The following is a 20872-nucleotide window of genomic DNA, read 5'->3' as shown; positions in this document are numbered from 1 at the left end:
CACCCTGAAGGCTGCCAAATGCTGGCAGGGTCCTCCAGTGGGGGGGAGTCTAGCTGAAGGGCCACCACCCTACGAACAAACGCTCGGTAGAATCCCAAGGTAAAAGTAAGGGTTGGTGGCGAGGACTGTAAAGCCCTAGTAGATACTGGAGCCACATTTTCTATAATCCCTGTGAAGCCCCCCAGCAAGAGAAAGTGGAAAGCATGTAACTATAGAAGAAATTAAAGGGAAAAAAAAAAAAACTAAATTGCCCCTGTGTAAGCCCCTCCTCACGAAGACTGGAAATAACATACTGGAACATGCCTTTGTAGTTTCATCTGCATACCTGGTTGCCCTCTTGGGGTGGGACTTGTTAACAAAACTGCAAGCTAAAATCTTCTTTAAAAAGGGAGAGCCCTGTGTGCGTGAGGCAGTATCCTCTGAAAAAAGCCACCTGTGCAGGCTTGAAGCCGCTCATTGAAAAGTTCAAAAATTATGGTTAGCTAATAAAGGGATCATCCCCCTTTAGCACCCCGATTTTAAGTGCGCCCGAGGCAGATAGCACCTCCTTCAGGTTAGACCAAGACCTGAGAACAGTGGCTGACTGCCCTTTGTGCCTCAAAAATGATTCAAAGATGTTTGAGCCCCCAGCTCAAATGAGAAGTCGCCCATGCGCTTACTATCCTTTTCAGAGATTTCAAATTGACTTTTCAGAGTTGCCCCAGACTCATTGCTATCGGTACCTGCTAGTAGTGATAAAAGCAATTGACTGCACCGCTCAGACAGTAGCCAAGATCCTGTTAAAAAGTAATCCCTAAACTCTTGTTACCTAAAGAGAGTGAATCAGATCGGGGGGCCCATTTTGTTGGACAAGTGATGCAAGTAGTGGCCCAGGCATAACAAACTAACTAGAAGCTACACCCCCCTTGGAAACCTCAATCTACAAGTCAAGCTGAAAAGATGAACCGCACCTTAAAGACAATGCTCATTAAAATTTGTTTAAAGATTAAGTTGAAAGGCCACAGGCCTTGCCAATCACCTTGACTCGAGTATGGTGCACCCCCAAGGGAAGTATTAAATTGACACCTTTTAAACGTTCCATAAGTGCCCACCTCGAATATTACCTATGGCTGATAGCTTAAATGTGAATTTAAAAGTAAAAGTTTTAAAATTCAAGGTTATGTTACTGCTTTGCAGTCTGTTTTGTTTTCACAGGTTTGCGACACCGCACCAATCCTGGCCTTTAGATGCTCCAGTGCATAATCTCAATCCCAGCGATTGGGTGCTAATCCAGTCCTAGAAAGATGAACCACCTACCAAGAAGCAGAAGGGTCTGTTTCAGATCCTACTTACCACTCCCATTGCTATGAAAGTCACCAAAGAAAAGAAGTGGATTCATCACACTGAATAAAGGCATCACCTGTACCAGAGAGGGTCACACCGGAAGCTGACCCACCTGAAGGTCACCGTTGGAATAATGAACCCCTGAAAGGACTCAAGTAGCTCTACAGAAAGGGGCGCTCTCGTTTCAAGGGTTCCTGATGAACGGAACAAAACTGAGTTCCAAAAGTTCAAAAAAAAAGTGTTTTTGTTGTCAACATTCTAGTAGCTAGAACAAAGGCGTCCTAGGCCTCACTTGCTGTTTAGAGAAAACCGTCAATGCCACAGCAATAATAGTTTGCGCCTTTAAGTGCATAGTCCACCGCGGGACCAAAGAGAGTATAAATTTGAGAAAAGCCTTTTGAGGGGGGAATTGTAGTAAAAATGTAACCTAAAAGCCATTGTATGTGTCTTAAGCAGCACATAGTATTGTAAGAGCTGCGCATGCCTGGAATGAGCAGGCAGTAACCCTAAGATAAGGTTGCTAAGCAAACCGCTGGCAACCAATCAAAAGTAACACGCTGGCTGAGGAATGCAAGCTAAGTGATAAAACTGTAGCGCGGAGGTTGCCCAGGGTCGACTCTGCTTTGAGCGTGAGCTCCTTTGTCGAACTGTTTGCAAACAATAAAATCGAGTTGGACCCAGCCTGAAGTTGACTCTCCTCTTTGGGGCAAATTGGACTAGCCTCCAGGGGGCGAAACTAGCATTTTGTGCAACACGCCGGACGCCATTTGCGGGCCACAGTCCGGGGCAGCGGATGGATGGCAGCAGCGGATGGACACGGACCAGCTGGCAGCAGGTAGGGTCCGTCCCTGGGGGATTTCAGGTGGTGGTGGTGGGGTAGTCCATTCTGCCACGGACTCCAAGGGGCCTGGATACTTTAGAATCTGGCCTCATTGGAGTCCGTGGCAGATTTCTCCGCCATCCCTAGTCAGAGGTGGAGGAGTGATGCTAGCACAAATGTCCCTGTAACATATGCCTATTATATAAATGTATGTCTTTTCATTGTTAAATGTGACTCATGTAAAATAGGGTTAACTGTTTGGTAGTGAGTGAATGAAAGGTGGGTGGGGGGCTTGTGTGTGTGAGGATTCTGAGGTTATAAAAGGAATGAACTGACAGGAGTCAGGACCTTAGGGATTGAAAAGCTACGTCTAGTCAGTAAGGGGGGGTTGGGTATAGGATTTTAGAAGGGGTAGAGTAGGTAGCGAAGTTAGGACCAAGCATTCTCTCATAGAATAGTAGTAGGGTTGGAAGGGGGCCTACAAGACCATCGAGTCCAACCGATGGTCTTATATTATTCATTATATATTATATAATGAATAATATATATTATTCAGTATATTATTCAGTATAATGAATAATAACAACATACAACTGTTTTTGTTACAGATAAAACTTTTATTTGTTTTTGTTTTTAAATACAGACCCCCAGGTGTTGACTGCATTGTTACACTACTGTTATTAAATCTGTTTCCTTGTTTCTTCTCCTGTAGTGGGTTGAGAGAACTAATTGAGCATATTGAATCTCTCTGGATCCCAGAGGGAGTAAAAAGGCTGAAGCGTGGGTGTCAGTGGGAACAACTGATCCAGGTGAAAAGCAGGCATCTCCCGAGGGGTTTGTTTCTCAGTTTCAGAGATGGAAGCTGGGGAAAAGGTGGAACCCAGGCACGAATGTCACAGTCCCTATGTACCTTCCATTCTTACAATTTCTTACAAAATACCTGCATAGGTCTAGAGATGGGAAGGCCTTGGGAAAACATCCCAGAAACAAATTAAAAACCCAAACAAACCATACCCCCCTTAATTGTTCTGTCCCTCCCCTTACCCCATCACACCTCTACATAGGGCTACAATGAGCAATTGGGTAGAATTATACTTGCATATTTCCCACTTATATCTCTATGAGTAAAAAGACAAGGAAAGTTGAACATTCAGGAAGGGAGCTAGAATACCACTGAGGAGGCCAGCCCCCCACAGGCCACCAATGGCTAGGGTCATGAAGGGAAGGATGAGGGCTAAAAAGGAGAAGAATATATGTTTAGATCAACCTTAATTTTGGCAGGGGCCGAGGATGAAGAGACAGAGATCAGCAAGTGATCGGTGAGCACCTGGGGGGGTTAAACTACACATTATGTTAATTGATTTCCACAGGCAATAACAGCAAATGTGTTCACAGCCTGACCACCAATTTGCATCCTTCATGATACTCCACACCTAGCATTGTTTCAGGGTATGTAAGTGTGTGTGTGTGTGTGTGTGTATAGGAAAGAGGCCACCACAAACAACGGTGGATACATTTCTAGAAAGTGGTCTTCTCTTTCGGGTGTGTGGGTCGGGGTCAGGGGGGGTAAGAAATAAAATCAGAACCTTCCTCAGAAAAATGGTGTTGGTTTTTGAGCTTACCTAACCACTGTGAGATGACCAAGGATGTTGTGTATGTGTACTTACTTTGTATTCTACATCTCTCCATTGCTCTGCAGCCTCCCAGGCTGCCCACACTTTCTGATCTGAAATAGCCCTATGGAAGCAGTTTCCTCATGAGGTCTTCCCCTGGGCTGCACTTGAAGTTTGGGAAGCCAAGGAGGCTACAAGATACCAGAGAGATGATTGTACAGTCAAAAACAGGACATGTACACAGTCCTGAGTCACCTCATATGTAAGGTAAGCAGAAGAACCCTGAACTCAATGCATGAGAATTTCCCTGGAATTTTCTTCTCCTTTGGATTTCTTTTTGAAAGCAAGATAGATAGTCTGGACCTGTGAGAATATGATGGATGGGTACTATTGTTTATATGGTTGTCTTTTTAAATTTTGATATTTTATACTATTTTAATATTGATGATTTAATTATATTTTAACTGTTGTACATTCCTATCTATATGTTTTAACTGTACAAGTTTTAATGTTGTAGAGCCTCCTTGAGTCTCAGTATTTTTAGCTTTGATGTTTTAAATCTGTATTTTAAATCCCTGCATTGCTGCTAGGTTTCGTTCTGGTTTCATTCTGGTTTCATTCTGGTTGTATTGTTTACTGTGGTTTTAATGTTTTATATTGTATCGTTATTGTTTATTATTTATTTTGTATTGTTCCATTGCGTGCTCTTTGGTTTTAATTTTTGTGAACCACCCAGGGAGCTTCGGCTATTGGGCGGTATAGAAATGAAATGAATGAATGAATAAATAAATAAGTATTGGGAAAAAGGCATCATCTTCATCTTCATCTTTTTCTATCAAATTGAATGAGCATGTTTGAAAAAGATGTGGAATATATTTTTGGCACAATACTAGAAAGCTCTGCTTTTGTGTGACCCAAGCAATACCTGGCCAGAGCACATGGGAAGGTCGCCCTTGTGGGTTAGTTTGCCAGGCTCCTACCTCAGTGGCCAAGCTGTAGATGCTTAGGTGAATTCTAGACCTGCTCCAGAACTGTTGCTGTTTTAAGGAGCGTCTGGCAATGTGAGTTCGGGCACCAATTTTTGCTACTTTTAGCAACAATGTATGATTGCATAGGAAAAGCCAAAGCAGTAAGACACTGTTATCAGCTGCTGCTTCCCACACTGACGTGGAAAGTCTGACGTGGAAAGGTATCTGCAATCTTCACTCCTAGGTTTGAGAATGCTGTGTCCTCAATTATATGGATTCTTACAGCATGGCCTCGTAGGTTTAATTCCCACTGCGATCACTGGGGCTTATTTCTGGGTGTGAATAGGGTGGCAGCCTTAGGAAGACACAGGGTCTGCAAAAATCATTTGCAGAGTGTGATCAGAGCAGTGCTAATTTGAGGTGTCAGAGCACACCATGGGGGTGTCTCAACCAGCAATTTACTCCAAGCTGGCTGTGTTTGGAGGTCCTTAGGGATATATGACATTGTGGCCATTCAGCAGCCACCCTGGAGCTTATCACAGAAAAAAACTGGGTTTCCTGAGACTGCTTAAAGTCTGATTCTTTTCCTTAAGTCAGGTTCTCTATGGTATAGTTGTTGTGTGCCCCAACCCCTGCATTTACCTCGGGTATGCTAGCCCTGCCCAGGGGTGGGCTTTTCACTGTGACACCAGTCAAGGGGTGTTTCCCATCCCTGTGTCTCCCAGCACAAACCAATTAGTGTCTACTCAGATGTAACTCCCACTGTGGTAAATGAAGCTTGTCCCCTGAATGCACACACTAGCATTTACAGAGATCCCCCTCAGCTGAAATAGCACATTTTAAAGCACTGCTTCCCTAAAGGCTGTAAAGCACTTTCCTGAAGCTGCAATTCTCATTTGTTTGGTTTATTCCCTTCCGAAGTAACTCATTCACAGTGTCGTTCCTGCGCAGCATCAGGTTAGAAAGGGGGCTGGTTTCCCCTTCCCTTTGTTTCCCCTCCCTGTCTTTCCCAGCACAAACATATGTGTGTCTACTCAGAAGTAACTGTCATTGTGGTCAATGAGACTTGTTCCCGAAATGCACACTCCCAAAGTTACTGAGATTCCCATGGATTGAAATAACACATTTAGAAAGCCTTAGTGTCAAAGCTTTGAAGCTTTGATTGATTACAGCAGGGCAGCGAGGATACTGCGTTCCTATAATGATTGTTTATTTAAGGAAGGAAGTAACGTGTTTGGGGGAGAGAAAGATTGTTCACAGCTTTGGCAGCTTCAAGGCAGGGGGAACACCGTGTTCCTGTGATGTCTGTTGATTTAAGGAAGTACTTAATGTGTGGGGGTGGGTGGGGGAGAAGGAGAGTGATTTTTGGCAAGATACTCAAGGAAAACTCCCAGGATTTTATTGAAGGAGAAAGGGTGGGGAGAGCCTGGAGGGGGTAGCCTCTCTTATTGGTTGAGCAGCCCCTGCCAGTCAGATGATGTTCACTCCAACACCTCCCCCCCCCCAGAAGTATCTTCTGTGAAGCAACTTATACTGGAGCAGTGCACTCGCTCATGGAGCCCAGCATGGACACATGTGCACCAAAGCTGATCCCTTGAAAAAGTGTGGATAATGCTCAATTTGCTTCTCCTTCCTTTGTTTTGGGGAACCCCCCACCCCATGCGTTAGTTCACATGTGCATGTTATTCAGTCTATAGGGCAATCACAGCACACAATGCTTGACTGATTAATGGAAGCAGCCAAGACAGGTCTTTGCCTCAAAGAAGCTGTAATCTGTATACTGACAGTGGGGGAGACAATGAAGGGAAGGAAGAAGAAAAGCAGAGCTAACAAGAGAAGAGTATGAGCAAATGGGGTTATGCTCCAGTTATGGTCCAGACACTCCTCCAGTCTCTATCAAATGAGGATGAGGATGAGGATGGAAAGAAGCCCAAGATGCTGATCATTGCTTGTTCAATTTATTTAATTATGGTCACAGACCAGCTGCTAGAAATACAAAATATAAATCAAGCTGACAGATTCAATACCAGCTGCAAGTTCAAAGCGTACATACAATGGCAGGCTCAAATCAGAACTAACTTCAATGACAGTATCTGTTAGTATCCGCTAGTACTAAGATGAGTTATACTCAGATTTAACCATTTGATTCCTCATAGAACCTGCCCAGGCACATAATGTTGCCACCTTAGAAGTAAGTTCATCAGCGGAGTTTGAGATAGAAGAAGGGAGAAGTAAAGCTGATCAGATGATCTGCCTGGAAATTTTGTTAAAATTGGGGCAATATAACAGGAGTGGATGCCCTTATAGTATAAACTGTAGAATAAGACATGTTCAACTGTTTCAACCATGCCCAACTGACAGGGGTAGACATGTTGAAAGTGAGGGATTCGTATCTCCCTTCCAGAAGAGCTGATGGCAAAATGTTAAAGAGAGCCATGGTTAAGGCTCTGCGATGTTTAGGGGGATCATTGTTTGACGACAGCAATATCAAGTGATGACTGACATGTGTGGATATGGACTGACAGAAATATTCCACCATAGAGAAGTACTGACATATCCTGTCATATTGCCCATCAGAATGCTATTCAGCGGAATGCTGTTCAGTGTTGTTCCTGTACAAAAGCAGCTACAAGGGGCTCCTTTTGACTCTGCCCCCTCCAAGGTATTCCAGGCCATTTCCACAAATTTTCAGCTTTCATTGAAAAGGGACTGGGAATTACTGACAGGCAATAAGCACTTGTGTTCCAATCATTTTCAGGTTCTCTTACTTCTCTCTCTTTTCACCCTATGCAGCCACAAAAAGCTTTCAGTCCTGCAGGGTTTTCCAGCCTATTGAAAGCACACAATCCCACTGCCTCAGCCACTTTGCCGCCCTCACAGTGCCACACGTGTCCTCCCTGGTTATAGTACAGCCTCTTGTGAAAAAGCCCACAGTCTCTGAGCGGAGCCCTGTTTCCTTTGGACACTCAGGGAGCAATGCTGTCTGAGATAAGACCTCCCAGGTAAGTATGCTTTGGAGTACTTCTCTCCTCCTGTGAGGTCATAGAAGACATCACAAGTGACAGGAGAGGCATGGAATGTTGGAGAAGAGGAAGGGGAGAAAATAGTGATGTGAAATGCTACGTGTTGTTCCTAGGACCTTTGGGACAATTCACTCTTCAGCTGTTTTTTTTTTTTTTCCCTGTGAAGGGTAGCTTCCACCCTTCACACGAATGGAGCAATTTCTTCATTCACTTGAATAGGGCTGGAGTGAATTCAAGTGAATGGAAGCTGCCCTTTCAAAAATGGCTCCCAACCTGCCAAGGTCACTTGGGACAAAAGGATAATTGTTGAAGGGTAGGCTTCTCCCCACTCCAACCATTTTTCGGCTGTGCATCTTCCACTTCTCCCATACAAATGAATGGAGAAATCAGTCCATTAACTTGCATAAGGCGAGAAACGTTCTCTCTCTCTCTCTCTCTGTGTGTGTGTGTGTGTGTGTGTTTACCCCCCTTTCACTTTCTGTTTATCTGTCTGCATCTCTTTCTTTGTCTCCTTCTCTTTCCCCCTCTCGCTATCTCATTCCTCTCTTTCTTTCTTTCTTTCTTTCTTTCTGCCCTGTTTTCTCTCCTCTCCCCACCATCCATCTTACTGTGTTTCTTGGAGTCATCCATGGAATTCCATGTCTAACATTAATATTTCGTTTCCTTGCAGGTTCAGCTTCAAAGCTGACAGAGAGAGGGCAATGATAAGGCATCATGACCCAACAATAGGCCCACCACTTTAGACTGCAGGTGGAGGCTCATCACATGACTGACTGGCCCTCTATACAAAAAACGAGGTTAGAACCTTTATAATGAAATGAGTGGTACAACCCAGAGACAGATGGCCTAATCCAGTGAGATCTAGGACTCAGCATGTAGACCTGACAAGTTGATTGCTCTTTCCATTGGACCCTTGTCAGGCCTCAGTGAAGGAATGCCCTGCCCACCACTTGACTTGACAGTGAAGGCTTAGCTGGTTGCTGGAACTGGAGCCGAGGAGTAAATTTTCCCCGTTGACCCCAAATTGGCCGTGGGGAGAAAACAGGTTTTTGCCTTCTCTGCACTGCCTTCTAATTGCTCTGCTGCACCTTGGCTTACAGCTCAAGATGAGTTCAAATTTGGGTGTTTGAGGATCTTTCCTTCAGAAGGATCCAGCCCAAGGTCAATCAGGTGTTTGATGAATGGAGCTCATCATCCTAATTTAAGAAAGTTTAAGAACATTGTGATAATTTGTATCTATCATTACCTTGTCTTTCCTCCTGGTTTTGTGGTCTTATCTGTCTTCCAAGCAAGTCTCTTTCTTTTATGGTCTGTGTTTAAGATTTCAGATTTAGTTGAGATGAAAACCCATTGAAATGCATGGAACTTGGCTGCAATTTTAAGCTGCAATTGCAAGAATACTTACCTGGAATTTGAAAATAAATTCAGTTGACTGGAGTGAGACGTACTTCTAAGTAAACATGCATGGAAAGGATTTATAAGTCTCATTTAAATCAATGGAACCTACAGAGTGACCAGAGTATGGTTACTCAAAATTAAATCCCACTGAACTTAATATATTTAACAGCTTTATATACATCTTTAGTTAAAAAGAGAATAGAATTCAATGGGATTTATTCCTAAGTATGTGTGTTGAGCATCATATCATAAGTTATAGCTGTCATTGATATCAAATACTGAATCTTCTGAAAAATTGTTCACAAGTAAAAAGTTGGCTACCTTTAATGAGTCTGACAGTCCCATTCTAGTCACATTTACTTGAGCACCACTGAATATAGTGGGATGTATTTTACTGACTGATTTTAATCCATTTCTTAGCCACCTTTCAAGGCCATAGTCTTCCCAAGGTAGCTTACAGCATAAAACAATTGAACAATCATATCAATACAATCATATTAAATACAAAATAATTTTAAATAAAAGCAGTTACAATTAAATACAATTTCAAATATCTATCCACAGGAAATAGCATAAACATTTTCAACTTTCACTTCTGAGCTGCTCTGGGGTATTACTTTGCGGTATTACCAGTAATTACTTAGTTAATTACTAAGAACTAATTAACAAATTCTAAAAAATATATATCTCAACACCTTGCAATAATATGTCAAGAGTATCTTGTGGAAGAGAACTTCAGCCAGGTTCAGTTTCAAGGGTGATGGAGAAGGCATTGCTAGTGACAACTATGACTCAACAACGGGCACATTGGCAAGTAGAGTTCAGTTTGTTCTACACATTTCAGAAGAAATGTTTTCACAGGTGAATTTGCAGCTGTGGACAGTGTTGACCACACTATCAGCACCACAACAGTTGAAGACTCATTCCATGGAATGGGTATTTCACTTGTGCAATGTCTGGCTCCTCATGTACATCAGTGCTACGGATGAAATTATGGTATGTAACACTGGAGGAGGAGGAGGAGGAGAAGGAGAAGACATTGTGCTATGAGTATAGACGTTACCTTTGGATTGATTACTCTGTATCTTATTTCCTCTTCTGTTGATTTCCATAACAAATTGTTCAAAATCTACTCACTCATCTGGAGTATTGTGTGCAGTTCTGGGCACAGCACTTTAAGAAGGATGTAGACATGTAGCCTCAGAAGAGAGCAACCAAGATGGTCAGCAGTATGGAAAACGAGAACTATGAGGAAAGGTTGAATGAACTGGGAATATATAGCTTGGAGAAGAGAAGACTGGGGTGAGGACATGATAGCACTCTTTAAATACCTGAAGGCCTATCACATAGAAGAGGGCAAATACTTGTTCTCTGCTACCCTAGAGGGCAGGACTAGGTATAATGGGCTTAAGTTAGAGGAGGGTAGGTTTTGGTTGAGTATTAGCAAACATTTCTTGATGGTTTATGGAACCACCTACCTAGAGGGTTGGTGGGCAGTACCTCACTGGAAGTCTTCAAGCAGAGGCTACATCTAGAGTTCCCAAACTGAACAGAGTTTTGGACTAGATGGCCTAAAGGGCTCCCTCCAGCTCTGTTATTCTATGAGTATACTCGCATCCTGATTACTATTATTTCATTACATCTCCCAATCAGCCATTTTGGACAATGGCCACCATTGGCCAATGATGCCAAATTCAAGATGGCCAGTTTTGGTCAGGTTGAAAACCAATTCAGCCCAGCCACATCTCATGCTTCTGCTATAATGGGGGCAGTTCTTGTCAAAAATGAACCTTTACAGCTGTACTATATTGTTTAATGAACAATGTGTTATTCTTTGCAATTCCTTTGATGGGAATAGTGTAATTTAGGGTGCAATCCTATGGCCGCTAGTCAGCAGCTAGGTGGCCGTAGGGTTGGTCAGTTCCCAGGCAGGAACTGACCTTGGAGCCTGTGCTCCAAGGTCGGTTCCTGGAGAACCAACCTCCAACCCCTCTCATGCCACCTTGTAGGCAGCACGGATTGGCCCTGAATTCAGAAGAGCAGCGCAGAGTGGGGGAAACAGGGTGTTCTTGGGGGCAGGCTGTGGAGGGGAGGTCAGAAGTGCTCGTACGACACTTCCTATGCGTCGTCTGGCCTCCCCACCCCACACTCCGAGGTCCAGGGGCTAGACAGCTGAAATCGGCTGTCTAGCTGCAAAAGCAGAGCAGCGGGAGTGCCAAGAAGATGCGCTCCTCATCACTCCTCCTGCCCTGCAGTGGATAGGTGGTTGCACCCAGAGTTGGAGATGACTGTCAATCCCAATAGGATTGCTCTCTCCTTTATTTGTTAATATTTGTATACCGCTTGATGTGACAAAATCTCTAAGTAGTTTACATGCCAAAGTATTAAAACTCATTATTAAAATACTCAGTAAACAATTGTAGATACAACAAAAGTAAATAATAAGCAATTAAACAACAATAGAAAACAATCAAATGGAGCAGCATTGTAATATCATTTATAAGCCAGGGAAAGCTTGCATAAACAGGTACATTTTCAGCAGGCATTTAAACTCCCCTCCCAAAGCACATGGGGGGAAGAGTGGCAGAGGGTAGGTGCCACTACTGAGAAGGCCCACTTCGTAGAGGTCACATGGTGTCATTCCACTGGTCACAGAATGACCAGCAAGGCTTACTCTGAGGATCTTAATGACTGGCTGGGTATATATAAGGGACGGTGGTCTGCTAGGTATCCTGGTACCGAGTTGTTTCGGGCATTGTATGTTGACTTCGTCCAACCTGGTGGGGTGACAAATTGACCATGGATGCACTTTACACTGCAGAACTTACTCAGAAATAGACCTACAACTCAGTTTTCCCATGACATTGTTGGGTACTTCACAGTGTCCTCAAATTTCAGCCCCTTACCACTTAACTTTTTTTTCTGGAAACAAAAACACACCTGGAGCGTAAAATATCCCAAGGATCTGTTGATTTTGCCATTTGGGTGTATTTATGCCCCAAACACAAGCAACGTACTGGGTGTAAAAATGTCCTGTAGGTTTTTCCAGAGAAAACTAGTCTAGGGAAGCATGCTGAGTGCCAGTAGTTTGGCACAAGACATAGGATTTCATTGGGGGAAGATTTACCAGAGACAGAGTTCTTATGGGTTTAGAAGAATACCCTGAACTAAAACACCCCCCGCCCCAGCTTTTATTATTAATAAAGTTCTCCCAACATTTTACCTGGATAGTTGATGATACTTTTCTAGTATTTTGAGTTTAAAACACATTTCTTATGACACCTCAGACACATTTGTGATTTTCAGTCATTTTACCACCCCAGGATACATTGAGAAATGGCTTAGGGTGCAATCCTATGGAGATAGGTGGCCGCCTCTGAACTCGGAGGTGGCCACCTATCCAATGCAGGGCAGGAGAAGCACAGAGGGGATTGTTCCCTCCGTGCTTGTCCTGCCCTGCATTTGTGGCTAGACAGCCGATTCCGGCTGTCTAGCTGTGGGAAGGCACAGTGGGGGAGGAAGCTGCCAGACAACACATAGGATGTGTCATACCGGCATTTCTGCCTTCCCCTCCCTGGAACACCCCCCAGAACACCGCGTTTTGGCTGCCCAACACTCCTCTTGTGAGTGTGGTGCATGGGGCCATTCTACACTACCTGTGAGGCAGTGCAGAAGAGGGGGAAGGTCAGTTCTCTGGGAACTGACCTCAGACTGCAGGCTCCAAGGTTGGTTCCCGGAAACCCACATATCCTATGGCTGTCTTGCATTGCTCCCTTAGGGTAGTAAAAAGATTTGAAAACACATGTGTATATTTTAAGGGGTTGTTGGATGAGGCTCACAAAAGAACTGTGAAGATGCCTTGGTAGCTAATAGGCAGAAGATACTGTGAAGATGCCTTGGTATCTAATAGGCAGAAGATGCCATGAAGATGCCTTGGTAGCTAATAGGCAGCCAGTGCAATTCTTTTAGCACAGGTTTAATATGCATGTGGCTGGGTGCCCCTCTGAGCACCCTTAGCTGCTGTTTTCTACACTAGCAGCAACTTCCAAACCAGGTACAAGGGCAGCCCCACACAGAATGCATTACAGTAGTCTAATGGCACACAAGCTGCTTTTCAAAGTATCTGCCTTAAGAGCTGCCAGCGATTAGAAACCTTGTTCTGATTATGATCACTTTAGTTGCAACTTAGAAACGTCAGTCATTCTTCCCTGGGACAAAATGCTATCTTTCTGAGAGGGCTCCAGTTGACTGAGGCTGTGATCCAGTACTTGCTTGCCTAGGAGTAAGCCCCATTGACCCCAGTTGGACTTACTTCTGAGTAGACATTATAAGATTGTGCTGCAGCTCATCTCTTTGTTATACCTTGACTGGCTTATTGGAATTCTAGATATTTGGGCTTCACGTTACCTATCACAACTCACTCAGGACACCGGCACAGGGATGAAAGCCACCGTATATTTTCCCGTACACCTATTAGGATCTCCATGTTACCTTCAGGCAATGTTTCGGATTGATGTTAAGACACCACTTGCTCCATTTATGTCTACCTGTGACCTTGCTCTTGCATCAGTATATCAGAGAACTGGAGGCCCCTGTGCGCTTCCAGAGAAGCCCTTGCAGTGCAGTTCTGAGGTTTATGGATGCTTCATGCTTTTAAACCAGGGATTCTCAAATATCCTCACACAAAATATATGTGTGTGCATTTCCAAATACATCTGCACACATTCATTTTTATAAGATGGGGAAAAGAGCACGTGGGGGTATGCTGTGCAAGACAAGCTCAGCAGAGATGGATACCTCTGCCACATTTGCGCTAAGAACAACAGGAAAGCTCTTCATGCATAGCCAGTGAAAAAATAGGGATGGCGGAGAATTCTGCCACGGACTCCAATGAGGCTGGATTCTTTAGAAGTCGAATTCTTTAGAAATTCTTCCCCAGGAGTCCATGGCGGAACAGAAGACTTACCCCCGCCTCTGCACTGGATCCTCTTTGGGCAGATCCTCTGGCTTCAGATTGCCAGCGATACGGCCGCCATACCATATCTGGCTGCATTTACATACCGTAATTGGCTGCATTTACCTTAAACTAAGGCCTTTACGGCCACAAATGGCATCCAGGATGCCATTTGCATCCACAGCCAGTCCCCTTCAGCCAGCGATATGGCATGGCAGCCATATTGCTGGCACTTGGGAGCTGGCCAGTGGCTCTGCAGAATTGCTGCAGAGCGGAGCTGGACGAAGAGGATTCCGGGGGGAGGAACGGATCACCCCCCCTGCAGACCCTCCCCCCCAGACTGGCAGGTAGGCGATTCGTACATCCCTATGAAAAAATGTGATGGTGCTAAGAGCTGTGAGCATGTGATGGATGAGCATGTGATGGTCAAGCTCATTGAGGTTAACCAAATTCTTCCTCGAAGCTGGGTTCACCTCATTCGTGTTCCTGAACCTGAGCATCTTATTCTGATCAGAGAAAGCAGCAATTCCATTCGGGGACAGTGCTAGGGATGTATGAAAGTCACTTACCTTTTCGACGGGGTGATTCGCGGTGGGGGGGAGGCGCTCCACACCTCCCCCCGAAATCCTAATCCGGCCAGCTCCGCTCCACAGAGATTCTGCGGAGCTGCCGGCCGGGGCCGCCCACGGCTGCCCGCAGCTGGACATCTGGCCGCTGGGCAGCCTTCCAGAAAAAAACAACAACCATGTACGCAAATGGCGGCGGCTACGGCGGCCACCATTTGCATTCCTTTTTTTTTTTTGCTGTTTTGGCCTACGTGAATATTTACGTAAGCTATTAAAGCGAAAAAAAGGGGAACGCAAATAGCGCCCACTACATGCTATAAATGGTGGTGGCCGCCATTTGTGTGGTTGCTTTTGCTGTGATAGGCTACGTAAATACTTACCTATGTAAATACTTACCCTAGCCTATCATGGCAGCCTGGGCGGCTGCCATTTAAGTCCGCAGCAGCCGGTGGAGAGACCAGCCGCCGCCGCCAGAACCACCACTGGAGCTGCCGCCGGAGCCGCCACTGGCGGAACATCCACCCCAGGTAAGCTTCGTCCTGGGGGGGGGATTCTGTGTGGGGGGGTGGGAGGCCGTTCCGCCACGGGTTTCAGGGGGCCGAATGACAGTGCATTTGGCCTCACTGAAATCCGTGGCGGATTTCTCCGCCATCCCTAGACAGTGCACATTTTTAAATGTGTGCACCCAAAATCTGCTCTTCCTCCCCCCACCCCATAGGCTGAAGCATGAAAACACGGTGTTTTGGGTTGGGGGGAAGTAAGCACTTGCAGAAGTTGCAGTTCCCAACTAGGGTTGTCCGTTGCTGGGAAATCCAGCTGTTTTTGGGCTTGCTGGACTTCTGTGGTGTGCCCGACTCAACTTGCACTTGCCAGTCAAGCTGCGTGTTTTCCCTAAACTCTGGGGAACTTTAAAGTGGCACTGCTCAGCCCCCTTGTGATGCCCCTTCAGCGTGGGTGACCCTTTTGCAAACCCCACCCCATTTCTGTCAGGTTGTCCCAGAGAGCTTCCAGCCTCCCTCCTTGCCAAGGCCAATCTAGCAGGTGGATGCAAGGAGTAGGGGAGACTCCCCCAGCTCTGCTCTGGGAACGCTGACAGAGATGAACTCACACAGATTCTGACATTCCACAGGGTGAATAGGCCCAAACCTTTCCAGATTACCTCTAATCAAATCCTAGCTATAGACTACAAGGTCCATTGCAGTGCCGAAGCTGGGCTCTGACATTATCCTCTCCCCAGACAGTATGTTACTAGCCAAATCAAAAATGCTACTACAACAGTCCTGCAAGCTACAACAAATGCTGCAAGCTGGGAGTCCCAGCCTCAATTGGAAAAAGAAAAAAAAATGTGGTAGCCGTGTCTCCAAAAAACACTGAGACCTGTGTAGCTGACTGGCTGATGCTGTAAATTACATTACGACTGCAAATGAACCCCCTTTTGCCTGGATCAACTACTTTGTTGTTTCCTTTTGTTTTGATTGTTTTCCTTTTGCAACCTCAGTGGGCCAGTACTGACCCGAGTCATTCATCACCCTTGACAAGCCCAAAATTCACTTGCCTTCCACCTCATCACATTTTTGTATCAGAATCCAGGTTTTACCATTACAACAACGCTGGCATTGGTGACTAACTTGGGGCTCCTTCACATGGAGATTTTATCTTGTGATTGAGATTGCTCCCTCATGGAAGTTCGTGGGCTCTTTACATGATGCCGTGACCCTCCAGGGCATCTCCTGCACTAAACGCCCTTTGTTCCATTTTTAAATAGATCGCAGATTACGAGCTATCAAATTACCCCATTGTGTTCCGCTTCAGTTTCCTCCGTGAAAAGACTTAAAGCGGCAAGAAGAGGAGCGAGACCAATGAAAGATAATGGAAGACTCAGCTATGGGGAGAAGGAGGGGGAAGGGGAGGGGGAAAGAAAGCATTTGTAAAGGGAGTCAGTTGTGATCCTGCATTTAAAATGGAAGCAGAAATTTTAAATGCAGGATTTTAGGCTGGTGTAGAGGATGCCCTTGATCTGCTAGCTAGTATTAAAACAAAATGGTGAAGCTCTGTTTTCAAGCCCTGCTGTTTGCCCCCTCTGCCTTCCGAAGAAATTGATGGCCACATGAATAATGCAAGAAAAAGATGACCCCTGCCTCTGCTGTGTCCTGAGATTCAGCCCTCCGCTTAGCAAAGACTTTCATTTTGCCTGTGGAAGAGCTGGTTCTACCCAAAGGTTTGTGTGCCAGTTGGGGGAAAAGAAAGGGGGTCATGTTGTGTCAATCCCTGCCCAGCCTAGCTAGTGAACAGTGGCCCCCAAGGGTTTCTCCCACTCACTCCAGCCTCAGGTTTCTTAATCCTCACCTGAAGAGCATTTAAAAGTACAATTATTTTCCCCTTTTTTACTAAGAACCTTTCTGTTCAAAATGGTTCTGTGACTCTAAGTTTAGCTTTGCAAAGGAGAGGAGACCATAGCCAATTCTGATGCAATAACCAGAGACTTTGGCAACCACCTCTGTGCCCCCATATGTCATGCAGTTATTTGTGAAAAGCTTCAGGAATGACAGCCCACGTCGAACTCTCCTTTCTCCTTGCAAAAAAGACTATTTTGTTGTTTCTAATGTGTTTATATGCCCCCCTAGAACATAGCAAAGCCTTGAGTACATGACTGGTCTCCTATAGACATGAACTCGGCCTTCTGGCCATAGAAACTTTTGCTTATACACATCGTTATTGTTGAGTCTTGCTGCCAAAATCATACCCCCACTTTGTACTAGCAGATCTGTTTTTTTTTAAGGTAATTTGTTTAAACTCCTAGACCAGATTGTTTACCCCAAATCTGCCTTTTTAAAGTTTCTACCCATATGCCGAATGCTTCGTAACATAGAACTTCATGAAATTGAAGCTTAAATCAATTGTGTAGCATTGATGTTAGTGTTTCTCCTCTGTTTAGTTTCACCAGCATTTCACCGATCCCCACTTTGGCATGTAGTTTTCCAAGACCTCCATGAGCTATACCACCACCTGCATTTCCTGAACTAAGTAATAGTAGGGGAGCATCCGGCATAGCTTAGATCATTTAATAAACCCCTAGAAAGCTCCAAAGCGTCAGCAGTGTCTTCCCAAGCTCCCCAGTTAGTTACCCATTTCCATCAGCACTCTCTGGGCAAGCCATGCCTAAGAAGTGTTGAGAGAGTGAGTTTGAGAGTCAAAATCTGAGTGAGTTTGACAGAAGAACCTGACAGAAGTGGGGTGAGGTTTGCAGAAGGGTCACCCAGGTTGAAGCGCCCTTGCCAGAGGACTGAGCAGTGACACCCTGTCTGGATAGGGGCCTTGCTGAAAGGCCAAAAGCCCTTGTTAATCAGGGGTCCAGAGGAGGTGTCTTAGAGTCACACTCCCCCCGTTAAGCTGATGCAAAAGCAAAGAGCCTTTGCTAGAAGCATCTCATCTTCATTGCCCCAAACCCTCTCTGTTTGGATCCATCATCACCCTAGCTTCCGGAGGCACTCTGCAGATGGAGTCTCTTTCTAATTGGAACTTTGGATTGCTAAGGACTTGCTGTGAGAAGTACTGTGATGCTTTTCACTGACTTTGAAGGCTTGTTTTCTGTGGACTGTGGGTCTTCCATGTTGTCAGCACAGAGTCCTGGCAGGCTGGGTTTGATCTCAGCTCTTGGGCTTTTCTCTGCCTGGACTCATGCAGCGTGGAGTTGTTTTTGTTGTTTATTCCATCAGTCGCTTCTGACTCTTCGTGACTTCATGGACCAGCCCACGTCCAAGCTTCCTGTCGGCTGTCGCCACCCCCAACTCCCCCAAGGTCGAGTCCATCACCTCCAGAATATCATCCATCCATCTTGCCCTTGGTCTGTCCCTCTTCCTTTTGCTTTCCACTTTCCCTAGCATCAGCATCTTCTCCAGGGTATGCTGTCTTCTCATTATGTGGCCAAAGTACTTCAGTTTTGCCTTTAATATCATTCCCTCAAGTGAGCAGTCTGGCTCGATTTCCTAGAGTATGGACTGGGTTGATCGAAAACTATGGCATGGAACTCTCTGCTCATGTGGACTTACACTTGGACTCAGTAGGCCTTTTTAGGGGTGGACGAAAGTCACTTACCTTTTCTCGCAGCTTGTTCGCGGTGGGGGGGAGCGCTTCGCTGCTCCCCCCGCGAAGTTCAGGCTGGGGGGGGGAGGCTTCCCGCCTCGCCCGGCTGAAATTCAGGCCAGGGGGGAGGCTTCCCGCCTCGCCCGGCCGCGAACGCGAAAGTAAAAAAAAAAAAAAAAAGGTCCCCTGATAGGCTACGTGACAATTCACGTAGCCTATCATGGCTAGATCTGGAAAGTCAGCCATGATAGGCTACGTGAATCGTCACGTAGCCTATCACGGGTGACTTAAAAAAAAAAAAAGCGCGTACGCGAATGGCGGCCCCCATAGGGAGCCGCCATTCGCGTTCCTTATTTAGTTGCTGTAGCCTACGTAAATGTTTACGTAGACTACGGCGAAAATAAGGGCAACGCAAATAGCGTTGCCCTTATTTTTGCCGTAGTCTACGTAAAGATTTACGTAGACTACAGCGACCAAATAAGGAACGGGAATGGCGGCTCCCTATGGGGGCCGCCATTATCCGTACACACTTTTTTTTTTTAAAGTCACCCGTGATAGGCTACGTGACGATTGACATAGCCTATCACGGCTGACTTTGCAAATCTAGCTGTGATAGGCTACGTGAATCGTCACGTAGCCTATCAGGGGACTTTTTTTTTTCTTTGATTGCAATGGCGGGGGCGGCAGCCGGTCGAAAGACTGGCTGCCGCTCCTGCCCCGCTCGAACACCCGCCGAACCGCCAGCCGGACCCGCCGCCGGGAGGGTCATTCAGGGAAGGTAAGTCCCGTCCCGGGGGGGTGCGGGGGGCGGGGGTGTGTGCGGAGGATTTCTCCCCGAAACATGTTCGGGGAGAAATTCTCCGCCATCCCTACTTGCCATGTAGTGCAGAGATCCCAAAGAAGATTCGAGGTGGATGAAGTCTCTCTCTGTGTGGATCTCTTTGGGCCTTTCTTGAACTCTTATCCATGATTTCCTGGGTAGCTTGACCCCAATAATCATTCAAGTTACTGTTCCTTGCCTTTGGTTGCCTGGAATGGCTTATGCCAGGACCATTTGAGCCCCTTTCCCTGTGTTTTGAGCCAGAGAGATTTCAGTGGGGAAACCTGTTGTGTGGATCTCTGTCATGGTTCTAATTTTAGCTTTTGACTACTCTGAAATTACATAGATCCTATAGCTACTGACCATCAGCTATATGATTTCTGAAGAGTCTAACCATTAAGCTTTTGCCATGGGATTTCCTGTAATAAAGAAGCTTCAGTGATTTGGGTGTTCTGTGTCAACGTTTTTAAACTTTCTTGAAATTTACGCAAATGTATTCATAGAAAAATATGCAGGCTTCTGCTGAGACATACACCATCCAGGAAATCAAATGTGGGGAAAAGTTGAATGGAATGGGGGACAATACGCTAAATGTTACGTATTAACCTAAATTACGTAAATTGTTGTGAACCCTCTTATGGAATTATTTGCATATTTTTCTGCATAACAGGGGTGGGGTAGGTGGGATTCAAATCCATCTGTGAACAGACGCCAGAATGAACAACACCGCACAATCCACAAAACAGACATGGCATGAATTTCAGAAAAGCTGGACATCCCTACTCTGAATCTGTTCCCATACTTTCTTGGAGTGTTTCTGCAGGGATGTTGTGCCTAGTCCTTACAGATTCCTATTTACATATTTTTAGTAACACATTATTTTGCATGTATATATGTTATTCCTCCCACCCTCTGAAAAATTCTTGCAGACATCCATGTCTGTGCCTATGGACTCTCCTTCAGGGGATTGATATGCAAGCTGTCATGAGGACCAGCTGCACAAAGGAATGGACAAGGCTTCAATTTTGCTTTCTCCTGTAGTCATCTTTCTAAAATCTCAAGTTCTTTCTCTCCCAAATAGGAAGAACTTTGCCAAGTTTGGCAAATTATTAGCAAAAACACACTGAAATAACATTCTCACCTATCTGCACAAGACAAATTCAATAGGTTCAGGTATTCCCAGCCTGGAGAGGACCATGGTGTATCTACCTGCCATATAGCTGTTAAAGACGAGAAGCCATATGAGGAGAGACTGAAAGAACTGGGCATATTTAGCCTTGGGAAGAGAAGACTGAGGGGAGATA

The 20872-nt window shown here is 45.3% G+C and overlaps 1 protein-coding gene across 3 annotated transcripts in view; it reads left to right on the top strand.

Annotated features, from left to right (window-relative positions):
• The first annotated feature begins 1886 nt into the window (after nt 1–1886).
• LOC146338585 (uncharacterized) overlaps nt 1887–20872 on the top strand; it is a 77816-nt gene continuing 58830 nt past the window's right edge. The window contains exons 1-4 of one of the 3 annotated variants that reach the window (XR_014784762.1): nt 1887–2158; nt 3843–4023; nt 7518–7726; nt 8418–9470. Coding sequence is in view for 1 of the 3 variants with exons in the window: in XM_084813348.1 (XP_084669474.1) it covers nt 2121–2158 (38 nt within the window). In the remaining 2 variants the exon portion in view is untranslated. Of the gene's footprint in view, nt 2159–3513; nt 3593–3842; nt 4558–7517; nt 7727–8417; nt 9471–20872 lie in introns of those variants that run through there. The other 2 variants (XR_014784761.1, XM_084813348.1) reach the window with 2 other exon arrangements.

The sequence above is a fragment of the Heloderma suspectum genome, chromosome 9 (assembly GCF_057233095.1).
Source record: "Heloderma suspectum isolate Gila_16-S chromosome 9, 16-S_ref, whole genome shotgun sequence".
NCBI classification, from domain to species: Eukaryota; Metazoa; Chordata; class Lepidosauria; order Squamata; family Helodermatidae; genus Heloderma; species Heloderma suspectum.
The sequence above is the reverse complement of the archived record's forward strand: the minus strand, read 5'-3'. Positions and strand labels throughout refer to the sequence as shown.